This window comes from Pteropus alecto, unplaced genomic scaffold (assembly GCF_000325575.1).
Source record: "Pteropus alecto unplaced genomic scaffold, ASM32557v1 scaffold115, whole genome shotgun sequence".
NCBI lineage: Eukaryota > Metazoa > Chordata > Mammalia > Chiroptera > Pteropodidae > Pteropus > Pteropus alecto.
Window position 1 is genome coordinate 877,477 of NW_006436814.1, and position 24,779 is coordinate 902,255.

The 24,779-nt window shown below is 36.3% G+C and overlaps 1 protein-coding gene across 3 annotated transcripts in view; it reads right to left on the reverse strand.

Annotated features, from left to right (window-relative positions):
• The window catches only part of AKT3 (AKT serine/threonine kinase 3), a 261,729-nt gene that overhangs the window by 42,685 nt on the left and 194,265 nt on the right, over window positions 1–24,779 (reverse strand). For all 3 annotated transcript variants that reach the window (XM_025048497.1, XM_025048498.1, XM_006914260.3), the window contains 3 exons: window positions 23,323–23,388; window positions 21,931–21,999; window positions 3,766–3,888 (listed from right to left, as the gene is read on the reverse strand). In XM_025048497.1, coding sequence (XP_024904265.1) covers window positions 3,766–3,888; window positions 21,931–21,999; window positions 23,323–23,388 — 258 coding nt within the window. The remainder of the gene's footprint in view (window positions 1–3,765; window positions 3,889–21,930; window positions 22,000–23,322; window positions 23,389–24,779) is intronic.

The following is a 24,779-nucleotide window of genomic DNA, read 5'->3' on the forward strand; positions in this document are numbered from 1 at the left end:
CTCAGGACCCAGACCCCCGGCTGGGGACCCGCGGGGATCCGTCCTCCACACACTGCGGGTTTAGGTGTCTGGGCGTCGAAGTGCCAAACGCCAGACAAGCGGACCTGCAGGGACTTAATGACCATGAACTTCAGAGAGGCTGCTGAAAACACGGAGAGAAAAACACTTCTTCACTTTTGCCCTTGTAAGAACGAAAGGGTTCATGACGCGCAACAGTGGAAACCCCGCCTGGCTTGCCAAGCTGTCGAAGAATTTACTACAAATTAATAACAAAGCCCAATAGTACAATTTATTGTTTGCGATGGAAGGGGTTCATAACAGCAGTGGCTTAAAACTTCTACGACAGCGGGATCCAGAGCGGCAGTCCGGTTAGGCAGAGCTGGGGGTGCGCGTGAAGATTCAGTAAGTGAAAGGAGCATGCTGCTTTGATTTAGACTGTGAGTTTATTTGGGGTGAACACCAGGGAGCGGATGAAGACTGGAAGGGGTCTGGTAAAGACTCTGAAGTCATCCCTCTGTGCCATCACTGAGTCTTAGAAATTATCTACATCTAGTTGGCGGTCTCTCGTGTTCCATAATGTAAATGGTTAAGCTAACCATTAAACTCTTTGGCAGAAAATAAGATTAGATTTTCCACAAACAGAACACAGGAGCAATTTCTGTAATATTTTCTGCCCCCATCTACCCTATCGTAAACTCTTGGAGAAATTAATTCTTAATGAATTCCAGTATTATTATATGCATCTTTGCAAATGTCCCTATTCAGTCTGTTCTGTAGTTTGGTGGCCATGATTATCGAAAGAAAAGATTACACTTGCAAAATAAGAACTAAGCGGAAAAAAAGTTTGTAACACTTCTGTGCTAGTGATGAGTTCTTAGAAGAGACTTCTTCAAATCTGTATGCTACGATGGAGCAACACGTTTTTCCTAAGTAATCACAAGGAATTTGGGTCCTTACTGAAACAAAATTTCTTATCATGACACCTATTGATAAATTAAGAAAACTTACTTTTTCAGGTGCAAGACAGGTTGCGATAATTTATCTGTGGCTATGAACATCAAGTTATTAGGAACTATAAACTAATAAAATATCTTAAATTAACTTGCACAGGAAATACGGCTTTGCCTCCAAGGATAAACAGAGGCAAAAAGTACTGATTTAACTTGAGAGACATCTCAAATTGATTTGCATTTGAATAAACACAAGGTAAGGCTACAACAGAGATAAATCAGAGACTGAGCAATCAAAGTGAATAGCTAAATCAGTTTTCGATGACACTGTCTTTAATACATCTGGTACAAATGTATTTAAAACACTCATTCTCTTATCTTCAGTAGCTCTATTCGAATTTTAGGTTTACAAAGCTCTCTCTGAGTTATCAATGAGCCTCGCCACCCACCTCCACCCAGATTCAAGTCTAGGAAGGCAGAATGATGTAATAAAAAGAACATCAGACATAGAGCTAGGGTTCATGGCCTCCAATAATCTTGACTATGCCATCGACTTAGTCCATTACTTTGAATATGGCACTCATTAGGCTGCTGGCTGCCCAGACCTCGTCTACAAACTGGACCAGCTCTGAATTTCTGTAAAACCACCTCCAGGATCTTACTCTCTTATGCATAATCCTGTGCGCTACAGATACAAACAACATTTGTATAAATTTTGAATGTTTGGCTTAGACCTTTAAGTTAGGGCTATATTTCAAAAAAAAAAAAAAGAACTTAAGAGAGCAGAGACCACCTAATGGTCTAATAAAGTTAGTGGTCCCTGCAGATGGAGCCACATGATTGATATTCACATGTAAAGTAGGTACTTTACATTACAGTTTAATAAATTTAGTCTAATTCCATCACCTCGAGGGACAGGGTAATAAAACTCATACTAAGAACTTCAGTGACTTAATATGGCTATTCTTATTTAATGAGAAATGGTTAATGGTAAATAATGACCAAGACCATCTCAGTTGTATCATTTTTTTCACCAATGTTGGCAATCGAATGAGCATTCTTTTCTTTGATTCTTTAGGCTGATAATTCTACCTTCCAGCTTTAAACATTGTGGACATGTTACCAAGTACTTCAAAATTATTCTCATTTCATCAAATCTAGAAGTTCCTCCCTTTCTCCCTACAAACAGGATTCATAAAATATAAGAGCGGGAGTGAGGGGAAGTTGATTCAGGCAGAGAAGAGCTAACTAATTCTAAGTAAATCTGAAAATGCCATATAACTTATGCTGTAAGTTTTGACATGCCATATAACTCATTTCTTTTTGAAAAATCTAGATTCAAGACATTAAAACGTCACAGGATTATTTGGCCATGCAGACAGATACAGGGATGCTGCACTCGGCCACATTCCTGGATGTGAGAAGCTTCAGGCTAAATATAATCACACTGTTGATTTGTACTCATCTCTGGTCTACTATGGCACTTAGCTGGTCATCCCTGACCTAGATGTTTTAGTGGCATAGTTCATTTCTTAAACTTTAATAAATAATATTATGCAAACATACATACTACATTTCATTGTCATCTGTGAAAAATAACTAACTTTGCAACATAGTTACTCCTTAGGGTCATTGATAACATAAAGGCACAAGACAGGAACATCCTGAAATAACCTAGACAACTGCTCACATCATTAGATGACTTAAGAATCGCGGGCATTTAAAAATGAGTGAGAGGGGAATGAGGGACTAATTGAGATGTGTTTTTTATGCTGTAATATGGAGACAGATCTCATTTCATACAAACAGAATTTCATACGACTCATGTAACTCCTATTTCAACAAATAAAATTATATTTTAAATGAACTAGTACTTGATAAAGCAATTCTGTGTCAAATTTTAATAGGTCAAGATTATTACATGATTTATTTTTTTTGAAAAAGTAAGATTCTCACATTTAGAATCTGTTGAAAATGTGTCGGGGTATAACTTTCCTTAATATGGTCAGTCTAATTCAAAACAGTGTCATGAGAATCACTACATTTATGAGCTACTCCAGGGGTCAGCAATGTACAGCCCATGGGAGAGATCCGGCCTCCTGCCTGTTTCAGTAAATACAGTTTTATTGGAACACGGCCACACACACTCACTCATGCATACGGAGGCAGAGTTGAGGAGCTGCGAAAGAGACTGGGCCCCAAAGCCTGAGAAATTTACTATCTGGCCTTTACAGAACACCTGCCAGTCCCTCAGCTGTTCTAGGTGTCATCAGAAAGGAAGCTCGAGAAGTCACTCTTAACAATCAAACAGATACAGTACTTTTGAAAATGGAAATGAAACAGATTAATAAAAGGCTTCAGGTATTTAAACCCACCAAAAAGTTAATACCAAAATCAAAACAAGTATTTTCCTCTCGATAAAGTATTATTTATTATAAAAGTTTCTTCGTAATACATCATAGGATATTAGACTACGATAATGAAACTTTAAAACGTCACTTGCAAAGTTACTGGACTTTTAATCAGATGTTTAACATTACTCAAAAAACATAGAGAAATGAAATATTATTGGTAGCTCGCGCCTAATCAGAGCAGTCAAGCAAAAATTCTTTTGCACATCAAAAACTCGGACATAAAGCAACTACATACATACCAGAGAATGAAATTTCCCCTCAAGTGCGGGCAACCACATTCTTAAACAGAGTGTTTTTTTCCCCAAGTAAATCTGCTTTTCTCCAAACTGTGTAGCTTTGTAATTACTTTGTTTGTCCCTATAGTCTCTGTAAAAACAAATTTTGATTACTTTCTTTTTTACCTTGAGATCACGGTACACAATCTTCCCGGAATGCAGATAGTCCAAGGCAGAGACAATCTCTGCTCCGTAGAAGCGTGTGCGGTCCTCAGAGAACACCCGCTCTCGCGACAAATGGAAAAACAGCTGCGGGGTAAACAGCAGGGACAGGGTTGTAATAATTACTGATTTAGTGGGGGAAATTAACACAAACATAAAACACCTCTCATCACCATATTGTGATGATAGATAGCGTACTCTCGGTGGACACCGAGCGCTCTTAGACAGCAGCTGGCTTCTCTTTCCCAGGTTTCCAAGGGGAGACTGCGAGCTGTTAAATCAGCGTTTTAATCAATGTACCCATCTTGTTTAAGGCATTCTGCGTGCTACCCATTTAACCTTCAGTTACCGGAGGAAAAAAGTATGTCGCCTCAGACTGTACTTCTCCCACACTGCACTGCGGCTTGCTCCTTCAAGGACTGGGCATTGAGACATTATTAAAATAAATGAACACAAGCAAAGATATAACATTTCTACTTAATTATTTGATTTACATTTATTTCAAAGAAAGGACCGCTGATTTGCTGGAGCCGATGTATGTAACTTTTTAATTCTCCATCTGTTGATTCAAACTATCTCTGGAAATGTTTTCAAAGTGTGAAACCTTAAGAATTTAAGTTTTTATGTTAGTAATGCCCCGAATGAGACACTTCCATTATTGCCCTATGATTCCCGATGTATATTCTATTTTTAATAATAAACTACACCACCAATCTCTTCTCACATAATCACTTAAACTATAAGCCCGGCCATTTCCTAGTTAATCACCACTCAATAATCAACAAATATGTATTGGGCGCTCACTGCGGCCAAGCATCCAGCTGCCTGTTTAGGCCCGCTCTTCATGTAAGAAACTGCCTATCGTCTCGATTCGACAACGTGTATGAGGAAGAGCCGGTTTCGGGTACTATGAACTGACTCTTGATCTGTTGTACTATTTCACTGTACTAGGAAACGCCCAGGAACGATGAAAGATTGTGACAGTGCTGAGTGGCTGCCAAGCATCATGTTAGATACTCAATACATGTCTGTGACTAAAGAAATGAACCAATGAGTCAGCGTATCCCTAGGCTGCAAGACTGAAAATTAACTGTACCTTCGCATGGATTATGGACTCTTCGGTGCTTCTACAAACTTATAACCATCATGGTTAACAAGATTTGATCCTCGCACACCAAATCATAACTTTGGCAACATAAAGGAGGTTCCACACAGATTCTTTCTTCCCTTTTCCCACCTTCGTCTCCACTCAAGTGTCTATCATTGTTTTAACGTAAACTTTATGCATAACTCATCATCATGGTAAAGAGAGGTTATATCATGCAACTCTTGCCAAAACAGACTGGCTCAACATTAGTTATAGTAAAACTAAAATATTAGGCAGACAGACTCTAAACTTCGAGCTTCCTATTCGATTGTCATAGTTTGTCAAATCTAAGATGCTATTGACTGGGACTCTATCGTCATCTTACGTTAACACAAAGAAAGAAAAAATTGTTGCCAATTAAATATGACACATTATCAAACATAAAATCGTACTAACTGCAGAAATGTTAAATGTGTCTGATAAATGATCACATAAAGTATGTTAAAAATCAAGCCAATGTATACAATTACTCAGGAAAAATTTTCAAAATTCATTTATTTTATAAAGGCAGACAGACACGGACACACAGACACACACATTTAACGCACTGCCATTCAAACGGAGACGGGAAGTAGAAAGCAGCACGGAGTGTCAGTAAAACCATTCTGAATAATTTCTGGGTCAAAATCATTTCTGCCACGCTTTATACAAAATATCACTGACTTTAATGAAGGGGCCCTTGTAACCTCTACATAGATTATTTATGGCAGTTTTCTGATGGAATAAAGATAGTGGTTAAATTTATAAATTGTCTTAAAATAATGCAAAGCCTATTACCCACTCATCTACTGTACAAAAGACATGAATGCTTCCTAAATCGATATAATATATGCAGGATTCTAGCTCTTTATTTAGACCATATATCTCCAATTTGTCTCCCAGCCAATTTCTATAAAAATATCAGCTAAAAAATTATACTTAAGGAGAATTCTATTTATTTCGCAGTCTGCTGTCCCTCTGATGTCTACTCTCGCTAATTTATGGAACTTATTCTTGTTACAATAACCAAGAACTTTTTAATTGCCAAACCCAATAATCTATTTACAGTCTACCCTCCGTCTTTCTGTTCTGGGGCCAAGCACCTCGCCTATTGCTGTCTCCTTCCTGAAACACGATTTTGGCTTTCGTAATACAATCCTCCCCTGATTTTCTACCTAATTCTCTCGATATGCCTTGGCTTTGAACCAGCTTTCCATTTAGTAAGCATCAATTATTTTAAAGTCACTGTGTTGGGTACCAGGAAGAGAAAAAGAGGGCAAACGATGATGATTAAGACATAATCCTGAACCTCAAGATACTCGACCCAGTGAAGGAGATACATGCACAGATGAAAAAAAAAAAAAAGAGGGCTGTGATAAATTTTGTTATTCTGATATTAAAAATGCTTTGGAGGCAAAGAGTGATTAATTTTTACTGGGATAATCTGAGCGACCTCCCCAATAAGGTAATATCTCACTTAGGTTTTGAAGGATGGATTTTTCACAAATGGAGAATATAAGGGAAGCCTATAGAAGACTGCCATGGAAGTTTTATCCATCTTTATATTTCTAACACAGCTTAGTATAGCACCTGCACATAACAGGTGATTAATAAATGTTTGGGAAGGAATTCTAAAGGAGGAAAAAACAGCAATAGCAAGGAAACACATGTAGATAAATAATACACATTCAGGACAATGATAGGACTTAAGCAAAAAAAAGATGAGATCACACTGTTTAGGACCTTGACTGCCAAGATATGGGTTTGAGATTTATTCTGTAGATAAGGAGTGTCAAAAAGTTTTGGGTTAAAAAAGTAGCATAATTTTAAAAAGATAACTGGCAGTAATTGGAGAATCATTCAACAAGCTCTGAGACTGCAGTCAGTCAACAATGCACACCGAGAACATCACTGAGTGCGCTGAGTGTTTATTTAGCGCAACTGCTGTGAAGAGCTGCAGACACAATGGGAGGGAGTGGTACCAATCTGCCAGCACATCACTATCTGGTTAGAAAAACGAGCTGTGTAAACAATTCTACTAAGGATGCGGTAGCTAGTCAATGGAGGGCACATTTAAATAAGCGAATGAGTATGTTGTTAACATCGGAAGTTACGCATGAGCTGAATAAGAGCTTCTAAGGGACCTCAACTAGAGTGGCAGCAACTGGCATTTCGAGACAGTCAGTGTTCCAGAGGGAACCAGCTTGTGCCCTTTGGGGTTTCTCTGTGGACAGCTGAGTGGATGCTGCAGCCAGCGGTGCAGAAGAAAAGAATACAGAGGGGAACATTTAAATAAGCACTTGATACCACAGCTTTGAAATTACGGGTCCCAAGGGCATAGAGGTAGATATACGAGTCATTTATATGTTTCTGTAAAGGATATTGTTAAAACCAAGGAAGTGCAAGATAGTCCGGGAATCAGTAAAAACTGAAAACGGAATTAAGCTCAGAATCTTATATATGAGGACAGGAAAAAGAAGCAGAACAGGATACTGTGATGGAGTCCGAAGAGAAGTACGAAAGGGAAGAAGAATATACCTGAAGAATGAAGAAAATAAGGAGGTAATGATTACCAGGCACGGGAATTAGGTCATTTGCTACCTTTCAGGGAGGAAATGTCATACTTTGGTGAGCTCAGAAGGGGATGTAAAGGCAGACATGCAACGCGACTCCTTCAGGAAAAAAACGAATAAGATGAGCGAAGACAATACCGAAATGGAAGACTGCCGCTGTTAACGCGCCATACGCTTGCAGGAACACTCGCGCCCAGAGAAACTGAGAGATGCTATAAAGCTACAATGCGTATGGAAGAGGCACACAAATTCAAAGAAAGATCAATGAAATCAGGCAGCCAGAAATGGATTAGTTTACAAGAATTTAATATATGATAAAGTTGAAGATGACAATACTCAACAAAATATATGAGAAAAAAATGACTAATGCAGGATGCCACAATAACTGCTCAACTTTGGAGAAATTCAATTTTCGCTTCACATCATAACAAAATAAATATCAGATATGATTAATAGTTAAATATAAAATAAGACACTAATTAAAAAAAAACTAGAAAATATGAATCAATAGTTATCTGATCTCAGGGTAAAGAAGGATTTTCCAAGTAGAAAGAAATGGAACAATTCATAAAAGAAAAAACTGGTAGAATTAACTACCCATAGTTAATTAACTACCAATAGTTAATAGTTAATAGAATAGGAAAAATAAAAATAAAATTGAATATAACAAATATGACAAAGTCCATATGCTTAATATATAAAGAAATGAAAAACAAAAAGACTAAAACACAAAGAAAGAGGGGAAAGGACACAGACAACTAACATAAGAGAAATATAAATTATTACAGGATATAAATAAATGGCACCTTAAAATAATCAATGCAGTAAAGATAAAAACATATATGAGACAATTTAACACATCAAGAAATAGCACTGTCAGTGAAAATGCAGTGAGATAACTATCTTGATAGCCTGCTGTGTAGAGACAGAAACTCTTTGCAGGACAATAGGCAATAGATAACAAGATATTTTTTAATGTACAGGAGTTCTGGAAATTTCTTTTTAAAAAAGGAAATGTAGAAGTCTTCTACACGAGGATATTCTCTGCAGCAATATATACAAAGCCAAAAAAAATGTAGAAACAGCATTCCAAAGAGGTTGAAAAATAAAATTACACTTTCATCTAACACGATAACAAAATAAATTTCAGATGTAATTGTTAGTTAAATACAAAACAGAAAGTGAGTTAAAAAGTAGAAAATAAGAATAGAAAGTTCATGGGACTAGACTTACCCTCTTGCCCAAAACAACTGGACAAAAATACGTAAAACGAAAAATGAAAACTGGGGAAAATAAAAAATAGAACTCTTGAGATATCGAACAACAGGCAGTACAAAATTGTGATTCCTGTGAAAATAGAAACGAGTGAGGTAGAGCCCTAAAAATCACTCGCCTTCTGACTGGGGCACTTTCTGGACCATTATGCAGAAAAGGAAATCTCCAACGTAACTCAGAGGTCTCACTACTGGAGAGAGAACACCAGATTTTGAGGACGGTGAGGTGAATGGCATTTGCAAGACAGGACACCAGGGAGGAAGAAGCAACACAGAACGTGTAGAGCCGAGTCTGCAGCTGAAAGCTAAGCAACCCACATGTGAGGTTAAAGGCCAACGCCTGTGACAACAAGCAGAGAAGGAATGGGGGTCCGTGTGCCCAACAGCTCCCGGAGCTCTTACAGACTGGAGAGACAATCAATTTCCCAGCGCTGGGAAGAGTGTCATTATTGAAAACCCGGGCATTCAGTAGATATTTTAAAACCAGAGTGAAAGCTAAGACTGACACATATGAAGAAACAAACAACAGTAGATGAGACTGCATTAAAAAGCCAACAAGACTGTCAAACATCAACCATATTTGCAAATAACTGCCTTCCAGAACAAGGTGTAAAAATCTTTAGTGGAAGATAACAAAATCCAAGCACTCATGTAAAATTCGAATTACCTAGACATGAAAAATGCAGGAAAATATGACTCATAACCAAGACAAAAATCAGTCATTAAACACAGACCTTAAAAGTAACACCTGATGAAATTAATAGACAATGACTTTAAAACAGTACATGAACATAAAGAAAAGATAAAGGGAAATAGAAATAGAAATAAATAAGACTTCTAAAGATAAATTATACACTATCTGAACTACCAAATTAACTAGACGGGATTAACAGATTAGACGCTATGAGAGAAAAGGCCAATGAACATGAAATCACAGCAAAAGAAACTACATAAATTGCAAAAGAAAAAAAAAAAAGAGCTTCAGTGACAAATGAGTAATGGCAGATCGTGAAAGGGGTGGGGAGACACTTGCAAAATAATGCCTGAAATTTTCCAAACTTGAATGAAGTAGCTCAGCGAACCCCAAGAAGATGAAAATTGAGAGACGTGCACGAACATAACAAGTCAGAGCACGTTCGAACGGCTGAAAACCAGTCGTAAAGAAGTCTTTTTGCTAGAGGGGGAAACCATTACGTACGAAGGAACAAAAAGGAAGACACTCGCGGGTTTCGGACCGACATGTCCAAACTGCTAAAGGAAACACAAAAAGGCACCTAAAATTCCGTATCATGAAAATATTCATAAAATATAAAGGTAAAAGATTTCTGCTTTGATCGTAGTTAAAAGATACCAGATTCAGCCTCCCTTTTCCAAATGCTAAGAAACCATATAAATTAAGTAAAACAAGGATTTTCATATATTTAACATCAGGCTGCAGAGTACAGCTACCCCAGAGAAAAGGAAACAAAGTGAAAATTACGCTGGCCCCAGCCAGCTGCGTGGAGACCGGCAGCCCAGGATGTAACCGGGGAGGGAAAACCCAAGAGAACCCGGCAGGAAGCTCAGGGGCGGGGGACCCTGAGGGGCTACACGTCCCCGGCAGAGGACCCTCAGGAGGAGAGGTGCGGGATCTGCAATGAGCCGCAGCCGAGTCTCAGGGATCAGCACAGGGAAGTGAGGAAAAGCCTGAGGCCAGGGGCTGAGCCACCAGAAAAGGCCAGAAAACGATCACAGGCTCCCACGAAGCCCAAACTACTTTTTCTCCTCACCAGAGAGAACAGAAGACTAAGAGGGGCCTGGGGAGCGTCGCCCTGCAGCGCAGCAACACCGGCGTTAGAGCAGAGGCTACACACACACACGCGTACGACACGACAGCGTCAAGGTCATACCACGGGGCAAAGAACCGCCTTTACAACCAAAGACGCTGGACGACCAGGTGTCCACACGGGGGGGAAAGAACCTGGATCCTTAGCTCACAGCAAACATAAAATGAACATAAAATAAATCGCAGACCTTAAAGTAGTAGGTACAACTATAAAAAGTTCTAGGAGAAAATATTCGTGACCCAGGTACACGAAGATTTCGTAGATAGTATATAAAAAATAAAAACCAGAAAAGACGAAAATTGATAAATTGTACTTCAAAATTAAAAACTTTTGCTTCTCAAAAAATATAACCGAAGCAATGAAAGGGGCAGTCTGGGAGACGCTACTGGTGGTAATACATGTATTTGGCAAACTACGCGTAACCAGAAGACAGGAAGAACTTGTAACTCAATAAGAAGAAGATAAACAACCCAATTAATAGGCAAAACCTCTGAAGAAACATGTCACAAAAAGTGTCTGTGCATACCAGTATATATACGAAAAGGTATTTAATATCATTAGTCATCAGAGAAATGCGACGTAAAATCACAATAATGTACTTCTACAGACTCACCAGAATGACTGAGCTTAAGACAGACCACGCCGAGTGTGGTGAGGATGCGGACAACTAGAATTCGTAACAATGACTCTGGGGAGGTAAAGCGACACAAGGACTTTGGAAAACGGTTTCTGATGCCCTGAAATGTTCGCAGGTGCTTACTGTAAACCCAGCGATCACACTCCTCGCGTCTACGCGCGAGAAAACCGGGACTCGAACGTGCACATCGGCCTTTTTCACACTCGGCAACAACTGGAAACATCTGAACGACCGTCACGGACGGGCCGGTGCACAAAGGCTGGCAGAGCCGAGCAACACGGGTCACGACTCAACCATGAAAGAACAGACTGCTGAGGGATCCAACGACGTGCTTAATTTCCAACACATTAGGCTGAGGAAAAGACGCAGACGCAAGAGAATACATGTCATATGACTCCATTTCTAAGAAATTTTAGGAGTGGTAAAGCGAATCTGTGGCATCGGGAGGCAGATCACTGTTTGCCTGGGGCCACTGTGGATGCAGAGGTGGCGAGGGGCTGGCGGGGACGCTGACCGCAGAGGCGGCAGCACTTCTCAAGGCAACGGAAACGTGACGTCTGTGTCATTCCTGGGAGGGCACTGCGTGTATCTATGTTTGCCAAGTCATATATGTAGGCAGTATACGTAAAGGGAGTCCGTCTTATTGTATGTAGATTATACCTGTTTGTTAAGTAATGAGAACAATCTAAATGTTCAAAAATTTGGTAAGAATTTAATAAATTATTGTATATCTACATAATCAATAGGAAACTAGTATATTTTTTACAATATTAAATAAAATGGAAAATATATGTACAGTATAAAAATGAAATATATTAACATATATAGTAATTATTGCTGATGGTGAAATTTAGAGTGGTTTTATCTTATTTTATACCTTAAAAATTACTTGTATGTATTTAATATCTGTTTCCCGGAACATTATCCTCTCTGAAAGGCACAGACCATCTGTCTTGTTCATGTCATATGTTAAATACTAAGTACAAAGCACAGTAACTACCCCATAGCAAGTAGTCAGTAAATATTCTTTTCAATGGATCTGAAATAACTTTCTGATGTTCTTGACAATGAATGTATACTGTTGTTACTTTTATAATCAAAAAATTATACAAAGGTTTATAATACATATACTGTAGATCCTTGTATTGATTCAGGCTTATGATATATTTAATACTCTAGTTTTTTTTCCTTGGCAGAGGCACAGTGAAAAGACTATGGAAGCGTTCTCTATAGCTTTGCAACCTCAGCACCAAGTCTAACAGTGGTGCATATTATGGGCTGGCACATATTATGGGCTTAACAAATATGTACCTCAAGAATAAAGTTAAATTCGAAACTACTTTCCAAAGAATTATTTATAGGGAAAATAAGGCTTAAGGTTTTTAAGGGAAAGCATTTTTATTAGAAACTGAAAGAAATCATATACAATAACTGCATAACCTTGTTTTTATTTTAAAAAATGTTATTTAGTGCTCAAGCAAGGAGCTTATGTTTAGAAATTTAACTTCCTTTAGGCAAAGACTAAATGACTTTTGTGTGTGTTGTGCTAAGCCATGCTATAAAAATACAGTAATGTAAATAGATTATCCTACTAAATATACAAGTCTGTATTTCATCACAAACCCAGAATGCTAATTTTAACAATAAGTTGTATATTTTGAAAAATAGTTATATTTTTAATACAACAAACTTCCCCCAAAATAAAGATCTGGACTTAAAAAATGCCCTGAGAATTTCTGCTGCAATCTTAGATTTTAAACTCAATTGTATCTTTTTTTCTTGCAAATACTAACTATACAGTTTTTAGTTATTCCTTTGTAATAGTAAAAGATTGGTTAACTAGAGAATAACAAAATATGCTGAATACAGGTCTTGTTAATTTAAGTGATTATATTATCATAATATTAGTTGAAACTGAAACCCGAGAATCCTAAAAACAACTAATCAATTAAGCAATAAGATGGCAGTCTGTGCAATCACACTGCTTAACACTCCCCTTGGGTTTAGACCCGAGGCGAAATGACTGCCTCTAGCTCCCCTACAGGGAAACTAATCAACGACACTGTCTTAGTCGGCTCTGGCTGCTGTAACAAATACCACAGACTGAGTGGCTTATAAACAACTGCTTCTCACAGTTCTGAAGGCTGGAAAGCCCAAGATCAACGAACTGGCAGATTGGGTGTCTGGTGAGAACCTGCTGCTGGGTTCACAGCCGGCTGTCTTTTTGCTGTGTCCTCATGTGGCGGGAGGGGAGAACAAACTGCCTTGAGGTCCCCTGTCTAAAAGTGCTCATCTCATCACAGGGCTCCACCCTCATGACCCAATCACCTCCCAAGGCTCCATCTCCAAACTGCATCAACTGGGGATTAGGTTTCAACCTATGAGTTTTGGGGAGACACAAATATTCAGTCCATCGCAAATACTATACTACACAACTGAAATAGCATTGGTTACAGTATAAAATGAAAATTTAAATGCTTAATTTTATAACTGGAGCAAAGGTATTCTTACATTTAGCAGGTAATTCATATCAATATCTTCCAGATAATGTCTGTCTATTCTTTTCACGAGCTGAGCTCATAATCTGCATGTGTTTCACACAGAAAAATTGCTGTAAAGTAAATTTACATTTAATATTTGAAATAGGTTTCTTCCAGAAAGGACAATGACATAGACATGAGATATAAATACAAAAGATCCACATTTTAATAACATAGTTCATTACAAAATTTCTTAAAATACAAATTAAACACTTAGGATGCTACAGGACAATGGAGCCCTGCGACAGCTGTTCGGTGGTGACTGTGTTAGATATAAATTATCCGCTAAATACCTCAAGCCCTATTCCTCTATTTCTTGCCCTCTTGGCTCTCTTCCTACAAGTCTGAAAATGTAAAAAGAATTCTAGATCACCAACTAGGTCCCTGATAACTGAAAAACTAGTAAGGTGGCAAAATTTTTAAAGAAGTAATGCAAAAGAAAAGTTAAGGAAAGTTTCTGGGATTAAAAATCATCTAATGAAAATATTTAATAATATGGTAAGTATAAAAAGTAGTTCTTTTAAAAAAATAATTTCAACTTCCAATCTACTCCAATAATTAATTTCTATTTAAGTATTTTATTAAAAATATATTAACAAGATTAAAAAAGAGATTGCTCATTTCTACCTCATTAAATATTAATTGATTCTTCATTTGGAGAATAAAAAATACTTTTAAAAGGTCATAAATTATCAAAGTAATTATTTTTAAATATTTTAATCTATTAGTATATGTGTGAAATATCTGGGTTATTTATGAATTATATTTAATGTCAATACAACAAATAATAAATATTATCATTTTGAGCTCTAAAGGCATTACATCTAATAACAATCATAAAAGCTACATAATGCTATCTCCATATTACAGATGATTAACTATAATAAATAGAAGTTATTGTTACTATTACTATTAAATAGGCACGGTTTTTGAGAGCCACTTAGTTGGCACTGTGCTAAGTGACTTACATGCACTGTTATCATTTAATCCTCAAAACAACCTTATAAAATAGGTACAATTATTATGTCCATCATACAGATGAGAAAACTGAGGCTCAGAGATGTTATGAAACTTGCCTAGCATCACATGGCTATTACATGGTAGAGCTAACTAAGATTTAAACTTAGGTCACCTGTCTCTAAAGCATATCATCTATCTACTATACTAAGTAGGTTTCTATTAATCTGAAATAACAAATTATATAAAATGCATAAATTATTCCATTAAGAAATCTCATTTATAAGTCTTCTTTGTAATTGCATAATATAATATAAGTTGCATCATAGAAGAGAAAGAACTTGGTATGAGTACAGCTGCCTTCTCCGGGTCTAGAAGTGGATAGGAATTCAACGAATCTTTGTTAATACTACTATTATAAAAACAAAAGAAAGCGGAACTAATGCAATTGTGAATATAAAATGGAAAACAGCAAAAATAGTCAATACAAAAGACAGATTTTTTTCAAAAAGGAACAAAGAACAGATGGGGAAAATAAAATAAATAGTAATATTTAACCCAAACCACATGTACAATCACATTAAATACTCCAAATTTAAAAGGCAGAAATTATCAGATTGGATTTAAAAAGATGTAAGAACTGTAGGCTGCCTATAAGAAAATAAAAGGAAAAGTAGACAAATCCACAATTGCGGCTAGAGATTTCAACAGCACTCTCGATATTTGATTTTTTAAAAAGCAGACATAAAATTAGTAAGAGTATAGAACACCTGAACAACACTATATTAATCAAAATCCTTGACCAATGTAGCCGGTATTTATAGAACACTCCACCCAGCTCATTCAGAATGCACAGCTCATGTACCAGATAGAACATATTCTGGCCCGAAAACCATGTCTTGGTAAATTTAAAAGGATGTAAACTATATACAGTCTATTCTCTGAACACAGGTAAATTACACTATGAATTTTAAAAAGGATATATGGAGACCCTCAAGTATTGCTATCCAATTATACTATCTGTGTCTTCTGAGACCATTCTCATGAAATGCTCACTCTGAATGATCCAACCTCTGTGTAAGAAGTCTGACTACCTGACATGTCCGAGCTGTGCCAGAACCACGTGGAGAGGAGTCACGGAAACAGACAAATGCCTGCTCACAATTGCAGTCACCTCATCTGAGATTCTAGATGTGAAAGTCAGCATCTTAAGACGGTGAAGCCAGTCATGTCTTCGCATTAGGACTTCAGACGCACTGATGCCCTTGTTTAATGGTTTATTTTAGGAAACTAGCCTTGTAGTATTATAAAGTATACATAGTCCCAAATTTATGTTGCCTTAGACTTTACATGTTAATGTGAATGTTATAATGCATACTTCTTGACTCTGGAATTTTTGAAAAAGCTTTGGTTGAAGGCAACAGAATTCTGATAAACCTTATGTAGTGTAATAACTAAAACTGTTAGCAAAGATATTAGCTTGTTAGACTCTTGACAATAAAGATATTTATATATCTATAAATTTAGAAAATTTTTAAAAATCATCACTATGAATATGAAATGATACTTTTAATTAAAAAATCACCCAAATCACACCTTCATAAATTAGTAATTGGAACTAGAATGGCTGACTGCCGGCACTTCTGCCTTATGTAAATTTAAAATGAGATGATTTTGGTTCACTGAAGACAAAATGCCAGCCGAATAATGAGAATCTGAAATAAGTATGAGAGGATCTCAAGACTGGCATGAAACTGAAAGTCATATGCAAAAAATAAAATGAATTTTTATCAAAGAAATTAATATAGAGCATACCAAGAGCTAAATATGCTCAAGAATAGTAAATAACCAAAAGTGTCAGGCTCATTTGTACCCGCATAAAGAATATAGAGGAATGTGAAGAATTATTAGATGAAGGATATTTCTACGTAATGATTTTCCTTTACCCCTTAATGACTCTCTTAACTTCCAGGAGATTTCAGCCTTGAAAGAGAGTTACAGAGGTCCGATTTGTAGACCTACAAGAAATAGAGCTGAGTAAGATTTTGGGGAACGCTCCCAAGTGGAGACGTCCTAAACCGAACTAAACAACACCACCTTAGTCGGCTTTCAGCTTACATTTTTCCCCCCAGAATATTTTTCTGTTCCTCATGTGAATTTGGTATTCGGCTGAGGAACGAGTAGATGGCAAATCCGATGAGGATCTTTCACTTGTTATTTTGCAGAACTTAATACACTCTGTTATACTTGACACACTCTACTTAACTTCTAAGGCTTCTCTTATTTGCCTCCTTCTACCCAGGAGCCTCCTTACGACCCTCGTGACCGCCAAGTGAGATGCTGGTATCTCCAGGTGCAATTCTTGGCCACTGATGTTCCAACTCCACCTACTTTTTTTACTCTGGATACATCTTCGTGCCTTGGTCTCAGCACTGTTCTAAATCTCCTACCTCTCAGATATCCCCACTAAGCACCTCAAATCCAGGTGATCACCCCAGAACTCATTCTCTCTCAGATATCCCCACTGAGCACCTCAAATCCAGGTGATCACCCCAGAACTCATTCTCTCTCAGATATCCCCACTGAGCACCTCAAATCCAGGTGATCACCCCAGAACTCATTCCTCTTCCCACATTTCCTGTCTTTCTGAATTTCCCAAGGAGCAAACAGGAAACTGTATGATGTTTCTTTCTCTCTCCATTTAGTCATTAAATTCTGGAAATTCTAATACCTAATCATTAGATTTTGATTCCTTGCCACTAACATTTTCTCAATGAATGACCTTACCATTTTTATAACTAGACTACTGAAAACTTACTAACTGCAGTAGCCTCCCAAGCAGTTTCCCGGCTTCCAATTTCGTCTTCTCCAATCCAAGCTTCACACTGCTACGAAGTATTCTTTCTAAAACACGTTCTTACAGAAATCCTTCCATATGATGCTCCACTGCCTTCAGGATAAAATCTGAATCACCTGACGGAAAAGATGGGTCCCCACACGATCCTGCCCACCTGTGCAGACTTCTGGCTTCTGCACCTGGGCCGGGGGCAGAACTCGCATGCTCCTGCGCATCCCACACATTCTGCTTCCTGTGGGCAGCAGTGCCCTCCTTCTCGTCCTTACGATCTAACTCACAGTTACACTCAGGTCTTGGCTTAGCAACAACCTTAAGAAACGTTCCTTCGCTAGTATTCTCCCCCTTCCTCTTCTCTCTTCCTTACGGACTGACTGATTCAAGTGCTCATTCTCTGTTCCACAGCAACTCGTGTCATCACAGTAATAATCACACTATAAAGTATCCACATATTCCCTTTTCTATCCCCCCAACTAGACACACATCTTCTAAAGGAAAGTCTATTTTCCTTATTTTTGAATCCTTTGAGGTCCAGCCCATAGTAATTTTTCATTAAATATTTAATAGGTAAATGAACTGTAACGGAATAGGTTCAAACACATAAATTATCAAGTATAATGAAAATTCCCTAGGAAACTGCTACACTGGAGACCAACACACACAGTCTCAGTATAGCTAAGCCCAGCACAGTTTTTCTCCAGCACTGAAGTAATATTGTTTCTTTAGATGAACATCTGTTACTTAATGACAATGTTTTATAAAAACTATGTATCTTTAAGCCCCCGAGTTTATATCCCATGAAACTCAAAGCCTGGCAATCAGGAACTGACATGGAGTAAAAGAATAGCAAATTTATATCTGTTATCTTGAGGTCACTCTTTCAATACAACTCATGAAGAACAATGGCAGAATCACCATATTTTATCTCTCTATACATCTCTGTCCATCCATCCATCCACTCTATTGCTGAGCCTATTTCTTTGAATTCATAAAAGTTAAAAGCAATTATGATGTGACTCCATTATACTGATAGGTCTATAAGCAGCCACTGTTGATTTGTTACAACGAGTATGTAACTCACAATCCACTTCCATCAAGATTATTTAGTGCTTGAAATAATAGTGGCAAACATAGTGATAATAAGAAGCATGGCCACAGGCATGCTAAACTCCTGTGTAGTACAACAGGCTGAAAAAAGTCCAGATAGTCATAACATGGGAAGAGAGTATAAGAAAAGGAATATCTCAACTGTTGTATTTGTATTTTAAGATAAACATTCCAGAATATAAGTTAAAAGGATGCTATAGCTAATTGAAAGTCAACAGACAATAAGTACGAGTTGAATAAAACTTGGGCTAGTTATAATTACTTCAATTGGCCCACTGAAGAAGCCTACCTCAGGGCAAACTGGGAAATGAAGAGATCTGAGGATGCTGTCACTGGGTGAGTACTGTTAATCTACCAGAGCTTTCCTACAGGATAGGGTTCTCCTGCTCCAGCCTCTTAGATTATCCATCATGCAGATATTCCCCCTGGGTAACTCAAGGAACATCTGCAATTGTGTGAGTTTATAGTTTCCCTTACATCTCTCTGTTTCAATCTTATTTCAAAAACATAATTGCTACATTTAGTATTTTTTCTACAGCAAATTGAGTTTTCTGCATTTCCAGGAAGCATCCCTGGACAGAATAAACGACATGATGAACCTAAAACTAAACCAAAATTAAATAAATCACCATAAGGTTATACCGAACAGAGATTTCTTTCCCAGAAATAATAAATTTAAGAATTCAAATAATACCATTAAGTTCCAAGAATTAAATAACTATTTGTATTTATAAAGTACATTTTAAATTTATTTAAAAGAACATTTGATAACTTAAAGGAATAAAAAATTGGGAGATTACATATAAAAATTTTCATTTTTAGTAAAATTGTATAAATGTAAATTATTAAATTTTCATATGGCAGTACTTCAAAATTATATATCACATTTAAGATCAGTTCATTTGCTTCAATATATTAAATAATTTATTCTTTTATCTATAACACATTCCTGCAGCAGAAATATTGAAAAAAAGAGAAGAAAGGCCAAACAAGAGAAATAATGTAGCAGTTTCGATGCTAAAGGAAACCATCTGGCTAGTCTTAAAACCTGCTTTTGTGTGTAAAATTTTTTCAACAATCATCAATTAAATTAATCTTTGAAGTATTCTAGGTTTAGAATAAAAGTACAGGTATCAGCTAGCTAGCTCCCTCTAGAATAAATAAACTATGTAGTACATTACTTTCAATTTTTCTCCCTACTTATACTAGCTTCTTTTATCCCTGTTCCCTGAGGGAATTTGTTCATCCATTCACTTATTTATTCATTCGTTAAACATCTGTCAAGTTCCCACTATGTGCCAGGTAGTGTGTAAGGTGCCAGGGTTATATTAGTGAACAAGCCACTTAGGGATTCAGAGTCTAGTGGGAAAAACAGATAAATAAATAGGTAATTATAAAATAATATGATAATCATTATAATAGATGTAAATACATGATACTGTATAAGAGTGTTCCTCCAATTTAAGAGTGTTTCTCCAAGTTTTTATCTGAAGTTTGTCATTTTCCCTGTATTATTCTCTCCCCTGGTCATCTACCCATCCATCCATCGATCCATCCCCCCAACTATCCATCCATCTATCCATCCATCTATCCATCCATCCATCCATTCAGCAAGCCATCCGATCATCCATCTAACCATTTGCTTGCCTGCCTATCTTCCTTCCTTGAATTTCTTATATTGATAATACACACACACGCGCGCGCGCACGCACACACACACACACACACACACACACAAAATGTGGTACAAAATGTAAAAGCTGCACAACAATATATAAGTGAAAAATACGTCTTCCTCTACCTCATCCTCAGCTACTCAGTTCATCTTCCCAAAGATAAGTTCTAATGCCCAGTGTGTGACTGCAGAGATGTTGATGCATATACAGACATATGCATGGTCTTACTTAATACAACAGTAGCATGCTTTATACTCTGCACATTGTTTTTTTCACTTCATAACATATCTTAGAAATTGTTCTCTATCAGCCCATATTGGGCTGCCTTATTCTTTTTAGTAGATACTTCTCTCTTTCTACCCACGTCCAGTTAATCGGTTAAGTCATACCAATCCTATAAAGTTCCACAACACCCATGTTTTTTGTATTTTCTCAGAGAACACCTGACTGCAAGGACCCAGTTCTGACTGCCTGAGCTGTTCCTGGCTTACCACTCCAGTCCTTGCCCTGTGCTCATCCATCAGTGATTCTACTCACATCATCCTCTCTGCCTGAAATATCTTCTCAAATCAGCTCCCCTGCTGACATTCCACTTACGGCCTACGCTAAATGCTACGCGTAAAGCATTTTCTTTTATAAATGTATTAGTACTTAGGTCTTTCACTAAATGTTCTAATTTACAAAACACTTACAAGATAAATTATAAACTTCATAGAAAGGATGAAGTCTTAATTCATTTTGATAAACCCGCACAGCTGAGGCACTCAAAATGTGCTTACCAAATGAATAAATGAATTTTTGCAATGAACTAATTCCTACAAGTCAGATAATTCTATTGGAGAAAACATTCTATAGAGAATATTTATTTTTGAAAATAGGACTTTCAAAGTCTGTGAGATATAAGCCCCTATTTAATAAACTTATTTCAGAAAGCCCACAATGTAAAATATTTCGAGTTAACTATTCCAGTAAATTTTGATTACATTGATTTTTTTATCAAAATAAGGAGAAGAAAGGATAAGGAATAAAGAAAACGGAGAAATGTACTACTAAAATCATGGAGTTTCTCTTCAAAACTACAAGATCCCTTAAAATCTCTTAAATATAGTCAAGGTTACTATACTATGCGGAAGAAGAGAAAACTCAGCCTATCGACTATCATTCAACTGAGTTTAAAATGAGTAAAATAATTTTTACAAGTTTCACAAAAACCTGAGGAAGAACTTTGTAAAGCATCATAAATCCTATATGTCTGATATTCAAAATTAAATAACATGATTTCATAATTTTACTTTTGCTAAATTTTTTACAGGTGAAAAATACAGGAAAAAAGAATGTAATTATACTTTCTAATATATAAAAGTAGTTATTAAAAAATAAACCATCGTTATATTTCATTTGGAATTATTCAGCTCTCATCTACTAAATATTAGAGCTATACAAATCTCTATCAAGAAGCAGAGAACTGTGATATTACAATTTATATTTTAAATAATTTTTTAAAACTAATGACGATACTACCATGCAAATGCAAGCGCCGGATTCACTCCGTGACTCACCTCTCCCCCATTAACATATTCCATCACAAAACACAAACGGTCTTTTGTCTGGAAGGAATATTTCAAGGACTTGAAATGAAAAAGAAAAAATGTGGTATTATAATCCTACATTCTTATAATGGTACCAAATAGAACACTTAGAAACAGTAAGCGTGATTGATTAAATGAACTGTTGTTATTCCTTAAGAGTCTATTTATTCCCTAAGAGTGCTTAAGTAAGAGTTTATGGGGAACATAAAACAAATTACATTTAAATCGGCAATGGGGATTGTGAGGGGAAAATTAAAATTTTAAGTGATAATAAACTTAGTAATTGTGATGCGCACTTCTCAATTTATTGTGTCATCCATTTCATACTCTATTAGTCCCCAAAGTTCTTATCCACGGGGCCTTAAACTGAGGCCTACAAATGACTCCAGTAGAAGTCTTAGGAATATAGTTATGGTAGTTATATTTGGGGACATAACATAGTTACAACATAACTTTTTGCGTGCTGGGTGTATAACATGACCCAATCCAACAGTTGGTTCATGTAATTTTATAGGTTATAAAGATATCAGAACTTTAGAGCTATCTTAATACACTGGACAAAAACATACAACAAACTAACAACATAAGTCTAGGCATCTAATGGTACCTCTGAAAATTCCTAATTACAGTAATCCTAAATCTTTAAAAGCACCGCCTCTTGAAAGTCTAGCTGCTATTTTTTATCTTAATATACTTCAATGGAACCAGAAATATACAGAAACTTTGTAAATTATGAGTCAATTAAAAGCAATCTAGGAATAGGACTAAAAATATGTTTCACGATAACTAAGTTTATACTTTATCTAGTGAAGAAAACATATCATGACTTATCCCATCTTTATTCAATATTCCTGTATTTCTTAAAGTACTCTATAACTAAAAGAAGTCTCAATTTCTATAAAAAATATTCAGTAAGAATTTCTGCCTTTCATATTTGAAGACAATGCTGCCTAATCACTTATATATTTATTGGAAACCAATAAACAAAAGAAACAAAATCCTTATTTTTACTACTGATCTTTTTAGTAGAACCTTTTTTAAGTCCATCATTTTCTCAGTAGTCTCCTTAAAATGCCATAGGTGATTTATTTGCTCTATGGATTTTTTTTTTTTTTTAAAGGCAGTGAAGTTTCAAAAAAGTAACAGGTGCATAATTGGAGGGATTACAAATGCATGCATATTGTAAATGTAATCCATGCATTCTGATACTTTTGAAGAAATCCAAACACAGTCTTTACACACACACAGAAAACAGCATACCTGATTAAATGTTATTTAAAATGTTATTTTTCATAGCTTAGTTTCTGTAATAAAACTCCCTTAAATTTATAATGTCATAACATCTATCCTCTAGTCACTTACTGTTAAAAAGGGATGTCTAGTGTTCTTTAATACTCTGCTTTCAGTTAGAGTATGTGCCACTTCATCCTACAAAAGAAAAAGGCAAACCTTTAATATATGTTCTAAGCACTAATGATATAAAAATTTCATATTTCTCTAAGACCAGAAGAGGTAAAACCTCAAGACAGAAAAAGATTTTAAAACACAGTGAAATGCTCCATTTTTGATAAGCTTCTCCTGCACCAAAAAAAAAAGATCAATTTAATGACTTAAATCAGATGGCTATAAGGTAAAATTCATATAAACTCAGTCATTTAATCAATGTATATCAATAACGATATAAAAATCACCAAAAAATTATCTGAGACACAGTATTTAAAGAGTAAGTCTCCTTGAAGGGAATGTCTTATCAGCTAATATTTAGGCATGGAGTTGTTAATATTTCTATGTTTGCAATACATTTTATTCAAGGGTATATAAAGAATATATATTTCAGTCAAGATTATAGAATTCGTTAAGTCTCCTACTTAAGAGAAAAAGCAGCTATGGAAAAGGGAAACAGAGAATACATATATAAAATATAATTCCAAATTATACTTTTTAGAAATAGGAACAGAGTATAAAAATTCTGTCTTTCTGCTCATGGCTTTTTACCATACTTCTTTTAAGAAAAAAGTCATAAGGTACTATAGGTGACAATTTTAATATCTAGGTGTATTTCAAACCAAAACTACACTAAGAGTGTATTACCCCAATTTTGTACATAAATCTCATCTCGACCTCAAAAGTGAACGAGGATTTTCTTTAACATGGAGAAATGGAAGATGTGTCATATTTCAAAAATAACACTATCTTGAAAAAGAAAAGAAGATAACTGCTGAAACACAGCATCTCTGGTCTCTGCTTCTGGCAAAATCCTAAACAAAGCCCTTGCTGGATCCATTTCTTAACACTGTCAGCGACTAAATTATAAGTAAGATGTGGAGGGCAAAATATTAGGACATTGTATTGTATTTATTATCTTTACAAAAGCATCTGACCTTAGTTAGACCTAGAATATAAATAAGAAGTAGACTGACCAAAGATAAGATCCAAAGACCAATTATGTCTAAACAGAAAATCAAGTGTAATTAATGACACAGTATTTAAAACCAATGAAACAAAGCATGAGTATGAAACCACTCCAGTCTTACCCTCATACACTGCTGGTGGGACTACAAACTGGTACAGCAACTACGGAAAACAGTATGGAAGTTCCTCAAAAAATTAAAAATGGATCTGTCTTTTGACCCAGCAATTGCACTTCTGGGTATTTATCCAAAGAAAACCAAGACAATAATTTGTAAAGATCTATGCACCCCTATGTTCATGTTCAATTTACAACAGCCAAGATATGGAAGCAACCTAAATGCCCATCGACAGACAAATGGATAAAGAAGTTACGGTTCACATATACAATGGACTATTCCTCAACCCGA